The sequence below is a fragment of the Balaenoptera acutorostrata genome, chromosome 18, assembly GCF_949987535.1.
Source record: "Balaenoptera acutorostrata chromosome 18, mBalAcu1.1, whole genome shotgun sequence".
Taxonomy (NCBI): Eukaryota; Metazoa; Chordata; class Mammalia; order Artiodactyla; family Balaenopteridae; genus Balaenoptera; species Balaenoptera acutorostrata.
In genome coordinates, this window is record NC_080081.1 from 15,572,390 (window position 1) to 15,593,372 (window position 20,983).

At 40.1% G+C, this 20,983-nt stretch overlaps 1 protein-coding gene across 1 annotated transcript in view; it reads right to left on the minus strand.

Annotated features, from left to right (window-relative positions):
• Positions 1-14,598: 14,598 nt before the first annotated feature.
• The window catches only part of GPC6 (glypican 6), a 1,076,681-nt gene continuing 1,070,296 nt past the window's right edge, over positions 14,599-20,983 (minus strand). Inside the window, exon 9 of the mRNA XM_007196857.3 lies at positions 14,599-19,002. Within this exon, the coding sequence (XP_007196919.1) occupies positions 18,800-19,002 (203 nt within the window). The 3' untranslated portion in view covers positions 14,599-18,799. The remainder of the gene's footprint in view (positions 19,003-20,983) is intronic.

Below are 20,983 nucleotides of genomic sequence, written 5' to 3' on the forward strand. Positions count from 1 at the left end.
TTAACCAGGTCAAACTAATGTCTATTTATGTAAACTGTTAAACCTAAGCGAGATGAACTCTACACGCCCCCCCCATGACCCCCATCCCTGGAGATTGTATATTTACTGAACAAAATTTAAGGAAACAAAGGCAAATATACTTTGGCCCTTTTATCACTCATCACTGTTCCCAATTCAACTAATAAATAGAAATTTGTATTCTTAACCCTAATTAAAAAGTCCTTTTCCAAAAGTAAGAGGCACGACTGAGGTCGCAACCTTGGGGTCCAGATATGACCATGTCTCTTTTGTTTCAGGTTAAATGACATCTGATCCACCAGCAAGAAATGTGGGATTCCCACCTCAGGGCTTCCCCCTTCTTGAATGACTCAGCACTGCTGGGGCCCGTGCAGTCTTCAGTCTGACTTCATCCAGGAGGTAAAAGGCACTGCTAATTCATCAATTATTCTTGTGGTAACTTCTCATGATCCCCCTGGTATGGATTTTGAAAACCGTTAGTAAACAGTCCACAGATAGCCCTGGTCCCCTCCTAGCTAAAGGATCCGTGCACAGTTGCCCACTGCTGTCCCTTTCCCTTTAAGACGGGACCTCCTCAGGCTGCTGAGGTGAGCGCAGCTCTTCCGGTGCCACGCGCAGGCATCTCCCAGGGTACCGGTTGCCCCAGGAACATGGGGTTTGGCATCGGGCCGGTCTTGCTTCTGAACTCAATGACCCCTTTCTTTGCAGAGGGAAGGGATTATCTCCCCTCCAAACCTGGCAGCTTTTCCTTTGCAAACCTTGGAACTCTGCAATATGACCCTAGAGGTCAGGAAGATGGGGAGGATTAAACTGCAGGAGGGCGGTAAAGAAAGAGCATGGGGAGATCCACAGTTGTGGGCCAGGAGACAGGAGACTGAGATCTAGCCCCAGGTTTTCCATTTACTGGCAGAGTGATTTTGGGTAACCAACCTGACCTCTCCGAGGTTCATTTTGCCATTTTGTAAAGTTGGTGGGGGATGAGGGGATTAAAGGATCTTTAAGACTCTGCTAAACTAAAGAGGAGAAACTATAGGATATAACAGAAAGAACACGGAACTAAGAAACAGAAAGCTGGCTCTAAATTCTCTTTCTAGCATTTGCTGGTTCTAGATGTTGGACAAACTATACATGTTCTCTGACCCTCAAGTTTCTTTCACAAAACGATGATAGTGCCTTCTTCATAGGTTGGTTGCAAGGACTGAGTGAGGTAACACATGTGAAGACACTAAAAGTGGTGCTGGCACATAGATGTTCAGCAAGCATTCATAGAATCTCAGCTAATGAATCTGAAGTTCATGCTTTGTGATTATAAAAAGGACTGGAGGACCGTTTCATTTCTGAGGGATTTTTGCCTTACTTATCTTCAGAAACTTTGGCTGACAAAGGCAAATAAAATGTAAGATGGAGGAAAATTAAAAATATCAAAAGGATAAAATGAAGCAAAAGGAGAGAGGAACTGATAACATCTTTCTGGACATAATTTAATTACAGCGTGGGATACCAAATTTAGCGTGGAGTTTCTTAGCTAAATAAAATCTAGGAATACATTGGCTTTTATAATTAGCAGTCGAACCTTCAAGAAAACATGCATACTCACGTGTAGCGTTTGGTTTGTAACCTATAGTTGATTATGCCAGTTCTTACATCATTACAGAGGGAGCACAGATGACCTTGGGCAGTGTCTTCATCTATGGTTTGGTAATTTATTGTGAACTAAAAAACTCAAAGATGGAGTGAAGATTTTTGTTCCTTTGTTTTGTTTTGGGGTTCAGAGAGTGGGAAAATAGGATTGGTTTCAAAATAGAATGATAATAAACTGGCATTGGTGTCAGGAATTTGGATAAAAGAATGGACATGGATTGTGTAATGTCAGTGATTTCTGCCAGAGTCAGATACACTTATATTTTCATTTAAAAGCGTCAGTGCACAATATAAAAATGACCAATACAATGTATGCTGTAGTTTCATTTTTTACAACATTAAATAGCAAATTGAAAAACACCATGACAAGCTGGGAGAGAAATCATGGAAGAAAGGGAAAAAGTTTCTATTTTATACGTGTAACTGCGCTTTTTTCCTGCACAAGGCACCTGACATTTTCATTTTGTGATGGGCCTGGTAGATTATGTAGCTCTTTCTGCTGGAGGTACTGACTGAGGTGGAAGAGGGATTCCCTCTACCCTATAAATGCATGTGGGCATCAATGGAGTCCCCAGCCCAGCAAAAGTCTGGAAGAAGGCTTCCAAACATTCCTTACGATAGCTCATCTTAGCCTCTCTTACTCTTTGGAGCAGAGTTGAGGCAGGCCGCTGTATTGATTTTCTCAGCCCTCTGCTTGTGGGAAGGGCCAAAGCCGGCCAGGGCTTTTCTGGGCTCAAGTAGCTACATCTGTTGACATTAGAACAACACATATTATAAGGAGGGGAAGGTTGGGAAACATGGTCTTAATGAGGTCCACTTGTGGCTGAAACCAAAAGACTTTTTAACAATCTATAATCAAGATGCTGAAAGTAGAGACCAAAAACAACACCTCCTTGAAAACGGATTTGATTTACCCTCAAGACCACTGCAAATGTTACCAGTTTTGGTTAGAGCCAGCTGAGTCGGGAAGAACATAAAGGTAAACAATTTTGATTATACAGTTGATTCTTGTTATTCATGGTAATTACGTTCCATAAAGTCACAGCAAACCCTGAATTAGCAAATACTGAATCATTGCTTCTGGGGGAAATAATACCGGGTTAGGTTCCTGCGACCCTCTGACATTTTCATCAACCCATCTCTACATAACTTTGTTTTATGTATGTTTTTGTTTAAAGACTTCTTATTTAATGTAAATTGTCAATTCATTAACATTGAACTCACAGCCCAGAACATTACATGCCTGAGCGAAGCTTACCTAACACATGCATTTTGTCTGTAAGACACATCATAGACTCCTTGAGTTTAGGAATGCTAGACAGTGGGGGCCATTAAACAGCAAAATCACCAACAAAAAAGCACAAAAATGTGAACAGCATGGCCCTAAATAGACTGCAAAAAGGACGGTCATTTATAGTAGGAGAGCTGAAATGAGAGAGCAGAGCACCATCTTGTTCGACCTCAGCTGGGATGTGTGCATCAAAGGACTCAACGTTTCTCACTTCTCTGTGCATATGCATGTCTGTGGACAACTGTAGAAATGCCTGAGTATTGATTTGGGGCTTTCAAATAAATTTTAGCAAGTAGACAAATTCGCGAATATGGAATCTTCGAATCATGAGGATTGACTGTGCTGAGGAGGAAGTACAAAAACACCAGTTAGGTACTTAACTCTAGTATTTAATGTAAAGTTTCAAACCAAAAGATTTTGGTCTCTTCCGGGAATAAAACATCAAATGAAAGTGAAAAGATGAACAATATGAAGTGTGTTGGTGGCATGGTGGACTTATTCCATCCAATTCGTATGAGAATGAAAATCACAGTTATAATGGCAGAGCAGGTAGAGGTTTTCTGGTTTGTGTTGCTATTGTAGCTATTGTTAACAAGTCAATCCATAAAATTAGGTCACCTAAGGCATGAGTAAAGTTTTCACAGAGGTGAGAAGTGTAAAAGACTGTTCCAGAGCGAATTCCTAGTGTTAATCTCAGAGTTGAATAAACATAGCAGGAGCAACTACTGGGCCAATGGCCTGAAGAGATAGCAAATTTGAGTTGCAGTGCTTCTCTGGGGAGCTCCAGATTTGCTGGTAAGGAGTGTGTAAGGGGTTCTGAGTCCTAGTTTCAAAATATCCCTCTTCCTTCCCCTCTCCAGACCAAAGGGAAAAATTTGCTGCTTTTTTTTTTTTTTTTTTTTCCTGCCTCACTCATAGCCTTGATCCTTTTCCTTGCACATGAGCTTTTCCATATTTGGATCTTCCTGTTTTGAAATAAGAAAAGATTTCTTTATAATAGCAATAAGGCACATTCAGAGGGAAATTAGACGCCTTACAACTGTGATTAACTCAGCACAGACCACCCTCCACCATTTCTTATTGCTTAATTAAGAAACATCTTAGAATTTTCTCCCTATTAGTTTCAGGCAGATTAGAAGGAAAAAAAAATATTTTAACAGATGCTAAAGTGTCTTTCCAACGATTTGAAGATTAGGAGAATGCCTTTTATAGAGCTTCCAAACTGTTCCCTGGCTGCTTCTGCCAGAGTTGAAAAGAATTTAGTGGCTGGGTACTTAATGAAAAGCCAAGAATGCTCTGACAAAGGACTCCTGGGCAACTATTACTCTGGCTCCAAAGAGTTATTGCAAATTAAATTTTATCCTTGTCCTTTATGATCTATATCAGGCAGTAGGTGTAACAACATGACTGAAATATTCTTGTCTTACACTGTTAATAAAAGCACACGTTCACTAATATATGGGTACCAGCAGGAAATATGAAATGGTGCGCTCCAGTTGGAAAGCTGGATGGTGTATTGGCAACTTGGTAGGCAAAAGACAGGGTAAATACACTTCGAGTTTGGGAACAGGGTAATTACTGTCACCATCTGGTAACACATTCTTTATCTGAACTCAAACCTCTTATGTATTTTAAACACTTATGAGGCATCTTGCTAGGCAACCAAATACAGGATTACTTTTTTTTTTTTTTAATGCTTTCTTGTTTTTGTTTTTTTTTTAATTTATTTTTATTTATATTTATTTTTGGCTGTGCTGGGTCTTCGTTTCTGTGCGAGGGCTTTCTCTAGTTGTGGCAAGTGGGGGTCACTCTTCATCGCGGTGCGCAGACCTCTCACTATCGTGGCCTCTCTTGTTGCGGAGCACAGGCTCCAGACGCGCAGGCTCAGTAATTGTGGCTCACGGGCCCAGTTGCTCCGCGGCATGTGGGATCTTCCGAGACCAGGGCTCGAACCCGTGTCCCCTGCATTGGCAGGCAGATTCTCAACCACTGCGCCACCAGGGAAGCCCAGGATTACTTTTTAAATGTTACCTTGAAACCTTTTCAAGATTGCTTTTGTCTAAAAACACAATGTCACATCTGGCACGATTGCCATCACCATAAAGCAGAATTTTTAAATAGTATTTATTGAGCACTTTCCAAAGATGCATAATCACCAGCATGAGTTGGTGTTAATAGAGAGTCATTAGTCAGCTCCAGCTTCAGTATTTGTGGAAAAGTCAGACTCAGCAAGAAACACATAATGAATGGAAAGCAAATACAAAACACAAAATCCCTGCATCCTACTCTTTCCCCTGATGGCTGGGAACGCTGTATTTCACAGTGGAGCTGCCTGGCGATTTCTGAGCACTGTCTCTCAAATATCTGGCATGAAATATCATGAGCTAAATAAGCACAAGGAACACAGCAGCTAACGGGAGCCTTATGGGGAGAAATGGCATTTACTGTAATGACCGCAGCTTAGGAAACTGCCACACTCCACACTGGGTTAATAAAGGCTTAGGGCGAAGTAGAGAGTGACTGGGAGTGTGGAAGAAATGTCAAGCACCTTCCTCTAGCTGTCAGTGGACATCAGAACTCTCTTCTCCCCTCTGCCCCTGATTCTCTCCCCAAGGCCAGAACAGGGCTGGGATAGAAAAGAACTGTGATTAGGCTAATTCAGCCGCTGGAATGGGATTTTCTGACAGCACTCTAGAGGACGGGGTGCTGCACACAGAGTAATAAATAGGAAAGTATGATGATAAAGCTGTAATTCAGTCAAGAGGTTAGATGGTCTCTTAAGTAGCACAAAGCCACCGTGGCTTATCTCGATGTCATCAAGACCCCATAAGCTTGAACAGGAACTTTGCTAGTCAATATTTTGCCTCGTTTGTTTCTTTGGAGTATGTGGAGTTGGGAAAAAAACCCCACCCAGGTCTCCTTTTGATCAATTATTCTAGCCCATATATATTAATGTGCATATACATATGGCTTAATGTATATCCTTCCAGAACTACGCATTCTCCCCATACCCCAGGGTAGGTACAGGAAACACAATCTGAAAAATCCTGACAGAGTAAAAGCATATATGGAAATGAGATGATCACTGACTATTTTTCATGTACTTTGCCTGCAGTGGAGTCCACACTAGCTCATTATTTCCACAGGTGGGCTCTCTCCTTCCTTCATGCTACTGAACAGCAGGCGGAACTTGAGCTCTGTTCTATCGGAGCTGTGTGCCTCTTCAAGTAACTACACTGTGTTTCCAGCTCTGGTGATTTCAGCATTTTTCTTTTTCTCCACCTTTTACTGAGATATACTTGACATATAACATTGTGTACGTTTAGGTGTACAAGGTGTTGATGTGATACACTTAATATATTGCAAAGTGATTACCACCATAGCCTTAGCTAACGCCTCCATTGTCACATAATAACCAATTTTTTGTATGTTGAGAACATTTAAGATCTACTCTCTTTGCAACTTCCTAGTATAAATACATTATTATAAACTATAATCACCATGCTGTACACTAGATGCCCAGAAATTATTTGTCTTATAACTGGAAGTCTGACCAACATCTTTGACCAACATCTCCCCATTTGCCCCTGCTAATCACCATTCTACTCTCTGAGTTCAACTTTTTTAGATTCCACGTATGTGATATCATACGTTGTTTGTCTTTTTCCATCTGACATTTCACTTAGCATAATGACCTCAGAGTCCATCCGTGTTATTGCAAATGGCAGGATTTCCTTCTTTCTCATGGATGAATAACATTTCATTGTTTATATACCACATTTTCTTTATCCATTCATCCGCTGATGGACTCTTACGTTATTTCCAAATATTGGCTATTGTGAATAATGATTTCAGCATTTTTCTATATCTTCTAAATTCTAGCTCTGTGTGACATTGGGAGAGTCATTTAGCTTGTCAGTGCCTCAGTTTCCTCATCTGTCTAATTAGGACAATAAGAGTACCTACTATTTTTAAAAACTATTTTATTTTTAGAGTAAGATGAATTACTATATGGGAAGGGCTTAGAGGAATTTTTAGGCATTGTCTTTATTGGTGTTTCTGCTGTTATTCTTTGTTAGTAGGTGTGGTTGTTTTGTCCTTGAGGAGGGGGAATATGTATTGATCAATTATATATCTTCCCAAACATATATTATAGTATAAATATATGAATTGAATTTAGATCACTGGCTAGATCTTGCAAGTCTTATGTAATATTATTTGTATCATATTTTTAATTCTACTAGGAGCCTTCATATTTATTCTATAGACAATGCAAATCTACACATTTATGTCCAGCTGATCCTTAAAGAATATCTTTAGAAATAAATGAGCCTACAAAACAGAGCCTGAACTAGCCTTTGAAGGGCTGACTGATTTAATCAAAAGTAAGTTCCTTTCTGCCAGGCACCTTCAATCCAAGGGGTATCTTTTTATATGTTAGCTGTCAGCAGGTGGCACTTTTTATATCACACTTTGTTCTCTTTGGAACACGTCCTCCCAGATGTTAAGGGAACAGTGCACAGTTTTATAAATCCAAGGTAGGAATCAATTGGAGAGTGCTGCAAGTAGTTAGAAATAATAATTGAATGAGCAAAATTTGTGAGTTAGGGTGAATTCCTCATTAACTCTATGATAACTTCATACCCATTGCTTCCTTGCATTCTGATATGCTCATTTGAGCGGGAGAGAAAGGTGGGGGGGGGTACGTTTAATGCATAGGAAGTTATTTGTACTACTTGATGTGAACATCATGTGTCATGTGTGCTGGGGCAGGAGATAGGTTGAGAGCTATAGGTTGAGAGTTATTCATCAAAATATTGATTGTGCATATGACTCAAGAAGCAAAAGGAAATGACTGTACTTGTTTTGGGACTGCTAAGATCGCAAATGGAGAAAGCATACTTCCAACTGCCTCCTTCCAGCAGCAGCAAATGGAGCCAGAATACAACTTCTGAGGCAGCACCAACTGTCAGAGGTTTTGTTCACGGACATACCCAGCAAAATTACTGAAAAGCAGGGGTCATTCACCTGGGATCAAGTTCCAAGTATGGTCCATTTTGAGATGTTTAGAGGTGGGCATTTATGAGCTGGGATTATATAGTGTACTTGATGATGTCAGAGTTATTTTTGGATTCTTGATTCTAATTCCAGATGTTTTTCAATAGAAGTAGGCAGGGTGAATTTAAATAGGAAGCTTAGTTGTAATATTACCCAGTATGTCTTCAGCTGGGTGGATGTTTTGAAAAACTGTAAGGTGTCATGCACATTTGAGTGCAAATTGATCTTGTGAATAGTCATTATTCATACCGAGGGTGACCGTGTAATTTATCATTCAAACAAGGGATACTCTCCAGAGAATGAAAGGGTGCTATTAATAATTATATTGGGACAACAGATTTAACTGGGACTGTCTCAGACAATTTGGGACATAGAGACTTCTTATTTATATCTTGTGAGTGGAGAAGAGTATTTAATCATTCAATGTACCACAGTTCCTCTGAGGTTTCTTGTGTTGTCTTTTTAAAACCAGTTTTCTTTCCACAGCACCCCTTTGCCTTTCTCTGTACTCCATGGTGCATGGTAAAAGCCTGTATTTATTGCAGCAACTATACAGTCGGCTGTTCATGAGTTTGCTCTGTATTCCCATGCTTACATTAGACCCTTGACTTCTTGGAAACAGGGCGCATGCATTCTTATCTATCTATCTATCTATCTGTCTATCTATTATCTATCTATCTATCTATCTATCATCTATCTATCTACCTATCTATCTAATCATCTATCTACTTATTTATTTATTTATATTGTGGTGAAAGCCACATAACATAAAATTTACCATCTTAATAATTTTTAAGTGTATAGTACAGTCTATGTGTCTCCTTGTGCAATAGATCTCTAGAAAATTTTCATCTTGTAAAACTTAACGCACTGACCAGCAACTCCCCTTCTCCTTGGCATCTCCACCCCCCCACCCCTTAGCAACCACCATTCGTAAGGTCCTCCCATTTCATCCATCTTGTAGCGTATGAAAGGATTTCCTTCTTTTTTCAGGCTGACTAGTATTCCATCGCACGCATCCACCACGTTTTCTTCATCCACTCATGCACTGATGGACGTGTAGGTTGTGTCTACCTCTTGGCTATTGTGAATAGTACTGCAGTGAACATGCGAGTGCTAATCTCCCTTCAAGATCCTGTTTTCAATTTCCTTGGGTATGTACCTGAAAGGGTGGTATTGCTGAATATGTTTAGTTTTTTTTTTTTCCTATGTTTAGTTTCCAAAGGAAGCTTCATACTGTTTTCCACAGTGGTTGCACCATTTTATATTCCCAGCAATAGTGCACAAGGGTTCCAATTTCTTTGCATCCTCACCAACATGTGTGACTTTATTTATTTATTTATTTATTTATTTATTTGATGGTGGTCATCCCACCTGGCATACGGTGTTAGCTCACTGTCATTTTGATTTGCATTTCCCTTATGATTAGTGATGTTGAGCACCTTTTCATATGCTTGTTGGCATTTCTCTGTGATTTCTTTTTAAGTTTTTCATTAAGTGCCATTATTTTATATTGTCTGTAGGGAGTCTTCCCTTTGAGAGGAGACTTTCACAGTGAAGGTTCAGAACTGATCAAAATAACGTAGACAACATCACGTGTTTCATTGTGTGTGTGTGTGTGTGTGTGTGTTTTTTGTTTTGGGCCACACCTCGTGGCATGCGGAACTTCCCTGACCAGGGATTGAACCCGCACCCCTTGCAGGGGAAGCGCGTAGTCTTAACCGCTGGACCACCAGGGAAGTCCTCATGTGTTTCAAATGGCACTGGATTTCTATTCTTTTCTCTTGCTTCATTTTACCTCCTTCATGCCATCCTATATCACTCTCCCTGCTCGTGAGGCCCCAGGAGGGGAAAGGTCATAGGATTTCTCCAGTGGAAGAAAGATTTTGGATGTAGGGGAAGTCTTTTTTATTTCTTTCCTGAAGAAATTCATTTTGCCTTCACGTTTCTCATGGCTCGTGCTGTATGTCTACTAATACGCTGCTCAATGTAAAATTTTCTCTTTTCAATTAAACATAAAAGGCACTCAAGCTTAAAAACAAACACATGCGCAGAATCTGGGCTTATCTTTGGCTGTAGGAATATAGCCTTAACATGCTAATTCATATGCAATGGTTCAAACAAACAAATAGCAGTGAAATCATTATGGTGTTATCAACAAGCTTTTTTTTGTTTTGTTTTGTTTTGTTTTGTTTTTTTTTAAATTTTTTAATTTTTTTTTTAATGCTATTCTTGTCTGCTTACATTCTTTTTATGTATGTATGTATGTATGTATGTATGGCTGTGTTGGGTCTTCGTTTCTGTGCGAGGGCTTTCTCTAGTTGTGGCAAGCGGGGGCCACTCTTCATCGCGGTGCGCGGGCCTCTCACTATCGCGGCCTCTCGTTGCCGAGCACAGGCTCCAGACGCGCAGGCTCAGTAATTGTGGCTCACGGGCCGAGTTGCTCCGCGGCATGTGGGATCTTCCCAGACCAGGGCTCGAACCCGTGTCCCCTGCATCGGCAGGCAGACTCTCAACCACTGCGCCACCAGGGAAGCCCAACAAGCTTTTTAATAAAGCTATTTGGGTGAAATTTCTTTGGCTTGATATAATTTGAGGACATCTAATTTTTCACACATAGGAATTCATATGCTGATTCACAGTATGTGATTCAGCACCAGAGATGAATTAGAAGACTCTTGGGGTATCATTCTACTAAGACTCGGCTTGGAGGATTTGTTACTGGGTTTCTGCGGCTGAGCTACTGGGGGCTGGTTCTATAAATAAGTGAGAGGTTGATAGGAGCCAGAATGATTCACATTAAAGTCCTCAAGATTTGGGTAGATTAGGGGTGAGGGAGAGAAAAAGAAGCAGAAAGGGAGAGAATAAACCGACTGAGAAGACCTTGGCTCCACCAGGAAGCGTCTCTGATCTGGAAAATAAGGATGATAATTCCTGCCTACTTCATGGAGGTGTGGTGAAGATTATCAAAGAAAATGAATTCGAAAGCTCCCTTGGGTGAAATGCTTTATGTAAATACAAGGCATTTGATATCATGAAAGAGTAGGAAATAGAGTTTTACGAACCAACCTTTCTCTAACTTGATATTCACCTACCTTTATGAAATGCCCAAAGAGTACCTTTTAAAGCGGGATAAAACCTGTAATCAGTAACCTCAATTCTCTCAGGTAAGGAGGGTAATGACATGAGGCGGAATCCAACAATTAAAGGAGCTCTAACTCCGTGAAGAAGAAAGACACATGGTACTCCACAATCTGGTCCTTACTTTAACTGAGAAAACCGTCGCAAGGACTTCGATTCAGCTGGGTCTCAATGTCATACTTTCAAGATGCAGTCAAGTTAGTCAACAAAGCAGCCAGACCAGTTGTCTGTTTGCGTTGACTAACAGCTGGATAGTTTGTTTTCTTTTTTAAATTTTTTAAAATTTTATTTTGATTCTTTACTCTTTTTTTAAAAATTAATTAATTAATTATTTTATTTTTGGCTGCTTCGGGTCTTCGTTGTTGCGCGTGGGCTTTCTCTAGTTGCAGAGAGTGGGGGCTACTCTTCGTTGTGGTGCGTGGGCTTCTCATTGCTGTGGCTTCTCTTGTTGCGGAGCACAGGTTCTAGACGTGCGAGCTTCAGTAGTTGTGGCACGTGGGCTCTAGAGCGCAGGCTCAGTAGTTATGACATGCGGGCTTAGTTGCTCCACAGCATGTGGGATCTTCCTGGACCAGGGCTCGAATCTGTGTCCTCTGCATTGGCAGGTGGATTCTTAACCACTGCGTCACCAGGGAAGCCCTTCGTTGGATAGTTTTGATTTATATTTTGGGTCCACTTGACTGTCTGAACGGACAATAAATTATAGACAAAGCTAATGTATAGGAAGAACCCCTGAGAGTCGGGCTAAGCCTGATTTGCTTTCTGTGGATGATTTGCTTTCTGTGAATATGATGTTTAAGCCAACTTGACAAACAAGAGAAAAGCAGATTTGGTACGTATGTTCCTGTCCTAGGCATCAAACTTTGGTTCACAATGGCTTTAAGTTCAATGCTATGCAAAAAACCCAGAATCAGTCGTTTGTCTACTTAGGATTTTAATTTTGAAAAAAATTGAAAACAGAGAGCAACTAAATGGCACTACATCTTGGAATAAAGTTTTAATATATATCCTCTGTGCAAGTAAACATCTGTGAATGCCTGTTCATATACTTGTTGCCAATTCTCAGAACACCCTTGGAAAATTCAATTCTGTGTGTAATAAAAAACCAAAATTATCCTTATATACTGCCACTTTTCTGCCTACTTGTTACAGATCTCAGTTCCTATCATGGCCTCGCCTGTGTGGCTCGGCAAGTTAATTAATCTCACTGTGTTTCATTTTATTCAGTATAAAACGAGCATTATTATTCTTACATCATAGAGATCCTATAAAGATTAAGTATATACATAAAGACCTTAGCATACTTCTTTGCTAAAATGTGCTTTAAAATACTAATAAATGCCACCAGCAGGCCTGCTGTGTAGGGATGGGTCCTTTTAGGGCTCTGGCTTCACCAGGTGGTAAAAGACCAGGGTTTTTTTTTTTTTTTTTTTTTAATTTTATTTTTATTTATTTATTTATTTACTTATGGCTGTGTTGGGTCTTCGTTTCTGTGCGAGGGCTTCCTCCAGTTGCGGCAAGCGGGGGCCATTCTTCATCGCGGTGCGCGGGCCTGTCACTGTCGCGGCCTCTCTTGTTGCGGAGCACAGGCTCCAGACGCGCAGGCTCAGTAATTGTGGCTCACGGGCCCAGTTGCTCCGTGGCATGTAGGATCTTCCCGGACCAGGGCTCGAACCCGTGTCCCCTGCATTGGCAGGCAGATTCTCAACCGCTGCGCCACCAGGGAAGCCCAAGACCAGGGTTTTTAAGCATGCCTTCCCCTGTTTAACTTTCCATCCATCTCCCACTATCCAACAACTCACTTACTAGTCCTCATTTCTGTAGATCCTTACATTTGCTTTTACTCTGCCTGGAAATCTCTGTCCCCATGTCTGCACATGGCATCTTCTTCCCATGATTAGGTCACAGCCTGAGTATCACCTGGGGAGGCTCTTCTGGACCACCGGTCTCAAGGGGCATCTCCTCCTTAGTCACTACCCCATTTTGTCTCAGTTCTTCATGGCGTCTTGCTCTGGTACTCAGAACGTGATATAGAGCTCATCACATTCTTTTTTAAAAGAATAGATGACTGTTACTGCCTAAGTCAATTTTTTCTTTTATTTTAAAACTCTACAGACATTAGTTCCTATTGAAGGGCAGATGGCTTTATTCAAGGTAAATACTCTTCTGCTTGCCTTGAATCCAGTTTGTTTGTCTTCTTTCTGCTTCTCTCCAAACTTGAACACTCACTGGGTAAAATTTCCCTTTTCTTGCTCTGCTTTCTATTTCAACATGTGCAAGAACATGAGCTCCTTAAGTGAGCTACAAAGGCAGGCATCTAATTCCTCCTGGCTTCACTGTGTGCTCCATTCATGAGCTGACAAAATATGTTTGGCCACATGTTTATATCAGCAAATAAACTATCTGTGGAATGGAGATGTATCTGCACTAAATTGGGAATGTCTGTTTGAACAGACAGAATTGCGGCTACATCTTTCTAGCTATTTCACAAGTTAGTATTTGAAAAATCAATGTCAATTTTCATATTTGTGTGTATATTTTGACTATAGTCCATTTATCCAAAGAGCGAATTAAGATAAATATTGTTGATAAGAGTGGCTGTGGTTTTATTATTTTTTTCTCAAAACCCATTTGGAAGTTTTTCCTTTCGATGAAATTGGTTCCAGTTTATTTCCAAATAGCATTTGTTAGAGTCTGCTTTGTACACGGAATTATCCTAAAGTTCTTTAACTGTTTTGTAGAAATCACTTTGCTTAATAGAAATCAACATAGTAGTAATATGAGCTAAATTATAATGTTGCTTACAGTTAAATGTTATGTTTGTGATAACTTTATTTACATAGGTTCTTTTATTTAAAAGGGCATTTTTGAAATAAGTGATGGATTTGTAATAATCATGGTTAACTGTAGTAAAGAATGAATACTTCCCAGCTGGTGGTTTTGACAACCCGTGACTGGCACCTAGGCAAGGTTTAGCATTGAGCAGGTGTTTAATAAATATCTGCTAAGTGAATCTTTAGCATGCTATACAGAATTTAGCATTCCTGAGAGAATGGAAATTTCAGAAATAAAAAAGCAGTGCAATTTGCTAAATTTGGAAATTGTTAGTCCTTTTACACATTATCTTAGTTTTTGACCTCATTTATAAAGTACTGACATCAGTCAAGCTACTAATTTATTTTAGAGAAGAAACCAACACAAAAGAAGAGAGGTATAGTATCTTCCATACATGTTTGGAAAGCTCTAAATGTTCTAAAGTTCTAAAAGTTCTTGATTTCAAAGGCCAAGTGTACTTAGGTGAGTGGTGCTGATTTAATCTATGGTTCTTTTTCTTTTCTTTTTTTAAAAAAATATTGCAGCTTCTAAAAAGTTCTCAATCAAAAATAATTCAAAAGCTCTGAAATTTAGACTATGACAGTAATTAAGAAAATGCAGAAAGGGCACTGGTAGATTTTTAAAAACTATTTTAATACAAGATTAATAGCAATTTTCTATCCAAATCAGAAATGAAAAAAATCTTAACCCAAATAATATTCATTTGACAGTCACATAAAATTTTAGGTTTGATTGGTGCACACATTTGTCCTGCATATATGTTATGCATATGCACACAGAGACCTCACTACTACGCCATCTTGAGGTGTCTTTTCACAGAAGTACCTCATTACAAGGCAATGTCAAAGATTCCAGTACTTTTCAACTTTCACTGAGGCTCAAATAGCCCCATGCTAGGCTGAGTCCTGTGCTGTAGCAAACTGTGTTATAGCAAGGCTCCAGAATGCATGCAAATCAATACTCTCTTTGTAGAACTTGGCCTAAAACTAAACACTGGCTAATGTCTCCACCGAGGAGGAACACATTGCAAATTTGTAAGTTATGGTCTCCTTACTCTTCTGTTGGCAAAGCTAAAGTGCCCCTCCCCTCCCTTTTTTTTTTTTTTAAAGTTAGAAGTCAGATTTGTTAGTGACTGTAAGTAAATGAAAATGAGTTTGAATTTCTGCAAATTTTGGATAAGTCAAAACTTGCATTTGCTAACCCTTCCACCTTTAATCAAACCACCTGGTAATTAGCCTTGCAAAGAGAAGTAGTAAAAGAATCACAACTCAGGAATTGCTAAGGTTTTATTCCTCCTTGGGGACTTTAGTTGGTGTTCAGTGTGTAGCCAAAACATGTACGTAATGGCTAAAGAATTAAAGTAGGCTAATGTCTGCAGCAGGGAATATAAATTAAATATCAGGCTTCTGCGTCCAATAATATTTTCAGTGTGTCTGATTTATAGAACGCTACTTTTATAATTCCTACTGCTTACCAATGAATAGTTGTGTTTTTCAGTGTAGACAAAGTAGTATTATCTATCTATCCCTTACAACTAAAGCAGGTAACAAAAGATATCGATCTGGGTAAGTCACTGTAAGGGATTCAGATTGCTAGAGCTAATGTTCTATGATGGCTCTAATCAAAGTCCCGACTTGACCTTCATCCAAACGAGAGAAGGCTGTCGTGGCTGTCCCTCAACACAGAACCAGAAGTGGAGCTCAAACTCGTGAATTTGCAATCTATTCTTCTCTGCTAAAGACTTTAGCCTCTGTTTAGCTTTTGTTATAAGGTATACAAAGTATAATATACACCAATTACAGACGTGTATTTCTGTTAGAAAAATACATATTATAACTAAAGAACATGTAAATAGAGGCACTTCAATAAGCTAAGTGTTTGCAGTTATAAGCATCGCCCAACGATTCCTAGCATCCGATTTCAGTGAGCCCATCCCTCTCTACTCATAACAGAGGTGATGATGTGATTACAGAATTTAGGGGACATCAAAGCAAATGAGGACAGGTCAGGAAAAATAATCGCGCATCGTTGCCTCCCCTATCACTACGCTAAAACGAGAGAAATTAATTTGGTGAGGGGAGGGGGAGATTCCAAAACACTTACTGAAATGGGTTAACTAGATCAAACTAATTCCCTTAGGGCACAAAAAATTCCCATGTGAAATTAGTCTGAAAATCATATGACATCGTAGGATGATGATAAAAACCAGGAAGTACAATTTGAATAATATTTTGACCACATCCATGCAGGTGACTGATACTGTGGCATCATTAACTGACAGTGGATTCAGTTCTCTGCCTGGCTCATCTAGATCACTATAGCTCACCAATGTGAATAGTATCGTTAACGAAGGTGTTGAAACAGATGAAGCAGGCATTTATATATTGTCTGTGTGGTTAGTGTTTATAGAACATGGGTTCACATTCATTAATATAATGTGTATTCACATACATGCACAAAACCCTTTGGGGGTGAAAGTACAGGGAAAACAAGGCATTCTGATCTATTTCACAGAAAACAATGCAGATATATTTTAAAAAGGAAAGACTTGGAGCTTAAAGCTATAAAAACAAGTTATGACTCAAATATTTTGGAAAATCAAGATTGATTTAATTTGTATTGCACCTTAATTACTGGAGAAAGACAATACTGATTTCTGAACATACAACACAATGAGCAACATAAATGACTGGTCCTTCATAGAGATGTTTTATGTGTAACTGGTGATAGGAAGCCAAAGTTTGGCAGTGAAATGAATGGTTTTCTAGAAGTATGTAATGCTGAATTAGATTGTATTAATTTCATAAAGATTTAAATGAAAAGATGCCACAAAATCTCTCAGAATCCTACATTCCGTATTTCGTTAGGCATACAATAGCAAGAGATGCTTCTAAATACTTTGTTTTGCAAAAGTGCTCAAGTATACTTAATACTATTGTGCCGCATGTGTTCTACCTAAATGTGATGACTAAATCAATAACTAATTATAATTTTGATGAGTACGGAGATCGAAAAATACCATTGATATGTCATGACTGCCAATGGGTTGATTAACATGTGACTGGCGTACTATGGTGTCTTGAAACATTACTTTTCCCAACCCCAGATACATCATAAAAACCAAAAAACACATGGATAGCCAATGGTATTCATAAAGCCCCAGGTTAGTTTATTTTGCTTCTGTCAGGAGGAGCATAGTGCCTGACTTTGGCACACCTGGCGGATCAGTTAGGCTCCAAATCAGCCTCTTGAATTAGGATATTTCTCCAAGTGCCAAGCAGGAATCCTAGGCTGAAGGCGTCGTACCGAAAGCAATGGTTTTGTGTGAATCACGTTCCTTGCGCATACGGTTTCCATGACCAGTAAAGTTCTGCACACCCACGGCTCTGCCCATGCGTTCGATACAGTCTGGAGCACCCAGGACAAAACATGCTCATGTGAGAAGGGTGTGCCCTGGCAAACTTTTAATAAATGGACGGTTAGATACGTAAAAAGTTCTCTTTCTTGATTCTTGGTGCTCACAGATCATTGAGGAATCCCTTCTCTGAGCAGCACAAAACAAGAAGAGCTGGTTGACAAAACATTTTCGTTACAAAGGTGTGTCAACCCTGAGCTTGGAATTAAGAAGTTAAAATCTGTGATTTATATATATATAGATATAAAAATAGATGATCATACTAAGACTAAAAAAGTGAAAGAAATCTCCATGTCAATACTATATATATATATTTTTTGTCTTGAGTTTTTTGTTGTTGTTGTGAGTTATTTTGTAAGAGAATGCCCTTGTGATGCAGAAACCAACTGACACAAAGCAAATAGTTAAAAATGAAAACTCACTTATGGATCGAATTGTTTATCGGTTCATTAAAGGAACTCTTCTTTTGGGAGGGTAATGAGCACGGGCAGAAACATCTAATTCACGTCAAGCCTGTGGCTAAAGCAAAGCAATTGTATGGTTGAAGATTATTTTCATTTCAGACCCTTGAGGAGGATGAATTCATGAGGGTGTCCACTAGTAACTGGAGACGAAGGGAGAAATCTGTGCCAATTGGATACAGTGGTCAGACGTTAAGAGAATTAAGGAAAATGGTGCTATTACTGAAATTGAAATCGGGCAGGGTGAGAGACAGGTGCTGAGTTGTAGCACATTTTACTCTCAGATTAAAGATGGAGTTCTAAATTTCCTATCAGTACCTCTGAATCAGCTTGGCATTGTATGGTTAGCGTGCAAGACCTCCAAGACAACAGTGTATTTTCACTACATTAAAAAAAATTTCAAACCTTCTCCACATAAGCATTTTGTAAACCTGATTTGTCACAGAAAAGCTCACACTGGGAGTTGGCTGGCAACGCCAAACTTACAACGTTAAAGCTCTTTTATTTTTCTCGTTTGCTTCTTTGTTGAAAATGCAGTTGTCTTGGGGTTTGGCCTGATTTTGCGAGGAAAATTATTTTCTTCCTATTTTTTTTAAATGGGGAAAAAAATAAAAAACTCACAACGTGAGATTCCTTCACTTCTGCAGCATAAAAGCAAATGAAGGTAAGAAAATCTCCTGGTACGAAAGATTTGAGTAAGAATTCTCTAGAATAAACAAGTTTCCCACAGATGACAGCTGAAGGAAAGAGGAAGCAGTCCAGTCTGGCACCCGGTGCTCTTTGGGAAAACAAAAAGGGAGGCATAGTGCAGCACTGCTCTCTTCTCATAGAAAACGGTAAGCGTTTGTGGCATGGTCCATTGTCCAAGAGTGTAAGAAAAGAAGTGAGTTGGCCGTCCAAATAGCTAAAATGCAGTTTCATCTGACCAAAATCCCAGGATTATCTGCACAGTCTCTGCCACGCCAGGGCGATGCAGACGAGAGACCCTGAGAGGAGGGAGTGTTCCAGGCGGGCTGCAGAAGAGTCTACTTCTCTCCTGTCAGGGTCCACTGCCGGGGCCTCTGTGGTGACAAACTCAAACTCCGTAGGACACACATCATCCATGCACCCACTGCCACTCCCCGAGCCGCTGGATTCATCACCTGGTGCGGACAGATCGAAAGGGAGAGTTAGACCCAGTCTAGCAAAGAGTGGGGCACACGTGAGATTTGGGCATGGAGGTGGCAGGGGCCATCTCCCCACCCAAGGGTCCCCCACCCCACTCCACCCCGATGGGTTTGTTTTTAATGGGCAGGTTTGTGATGCGTGGGTGGACTGTATCTAAATAGACATCTGAAACATAGTGCTTCATTTTAATTTTTTTATTTTTGGCCGCAACGCGAGGCATGTGGGATCTTGGTTCCCCAACCAGGGATGGAACCCGTGCCCTGTGCAGTGGAAGTGCAGAGTCTTAACCACTGGACCGCCAGGGAAGTCCCTGAAACATAGTGTTAATAGAGACGTCCGTGTCTCTATTTCTGACCAAGCTGAACATATTTAATACGTAGCTCTTTACAGAAGAAGTTTGCCATTCCGCGCTCGAAACCAATGCCCAGGTGTCCACTTAGTATGCTGTCGTAGCCTGGCATCGTCCCTGCCTGCCTCAAATGCCTTCTGGGCCTTCTCTATTCCCACTTCTGACTGCTTGGTTCCTTCATGTTTCTTAAGCGCTTTATCTCAGATCTGGGTCCAGTTAAGTCTCCATCCATTACTAGCTATGTGAAAGTACTTATCACCATTTGCAACTCTATTATTTACTTTCTTGTTCCCTCCATGAGAACGTATACTTTTTGGGGGAGAGCAGACACGTTGTGTATACTCTTCATTTCTGTATCCCCATTGGCTTTAATGGCCCCTGGCATATAGCAGGTTCACAATAAATACTTATTGGATAATTAAATATGCCTTGGGCAGTTTCTTCAACTTCTTTCAGTTTCCCCAACTCCATAGCTACTGACGATAACATTCGCCTTGTTGAGGATACGTGAAAAGCCCCTGATAAAATGTGTGAGGGCACCAAACCCAGTGTGCGCGATGGTGCCTGACGGAAGAAATGTGGCTCTTACAGCAAAGACGACCTAGATTTTAACCTGCTGTCTTTTATTTAAATGAATTAGGGCAAGCCAGTTAGTCTCACTGGGCTCTGCGTGCTCACCTGTAAAAATGAGAATAATCATATCTATTTCACTGAATTGTTATAGGGTATAAGTGAGATAATGTTCCTAGCAGGGCTTAGGAAACAGTACACCTGGTAAGGACGTTTGCTATTTCCCCTCCTTGCTCAATGAGTCCATTCAATAGCCCTAAATGCCTCCCTGCTGGCCTGAAATGCTGATGTCCATGTTGAGCTGCTCCGAAAGACTGTCACCACCTTGGCTGCTAGACGCTACTTAAGCAAAGCCAGGTAATGCAGGGACCTTCCAATGTCCCCCCAGTAAGCACGGCTCAACTCAGTGCAATTTTTAAAAAAAATGTGACATCTAAATACCACATAAGATCACTTGAATACACTATACCAGGTTCTTAACATTTTCTTTAATTTATCTTTAGTGGCCTTGCGAGGGGGAAAATGCCCATTAATTAAATTCAGAGATATCACGGTTGCTAAGGGAATTATATTAAACACTGGTATTATGAACAAGAAGTAATATAACCTTTACAAAGATATTACTAAGGTGATTTAGAATACTAGAAATGTGGTAAGCAAATAATGACAAGAGAATCTAGTTGAGAAAAATAATGGCCCCATCTCTTTCTGAAAGGAATCACAAATGCAGGTATTTAAGGGGCGATTTTTTTAAATGTTGAAAGCAATAAGGCTGATGACGACTATAAGATGTGGTAGTGGTTTATATGACAGACACTATCCTAATGTAGGAGGCCAAGTTCGGTGCTGGGGTTAGAGCAAAGTGATGGTCTTAAGTGTTGCTGATTTTTATTTTCTTTTTAGGGGAAATGGAGCAAGGTCTCTCCTCGAGGACAGTCCCTAAGCTTTGCAGATTGACATGTATACAACCTCTTTCGGTCAGAGAGGAGAGAGAACCAAGGCCAACATCAACTCGTTCTTATGTATCTTGAATTATT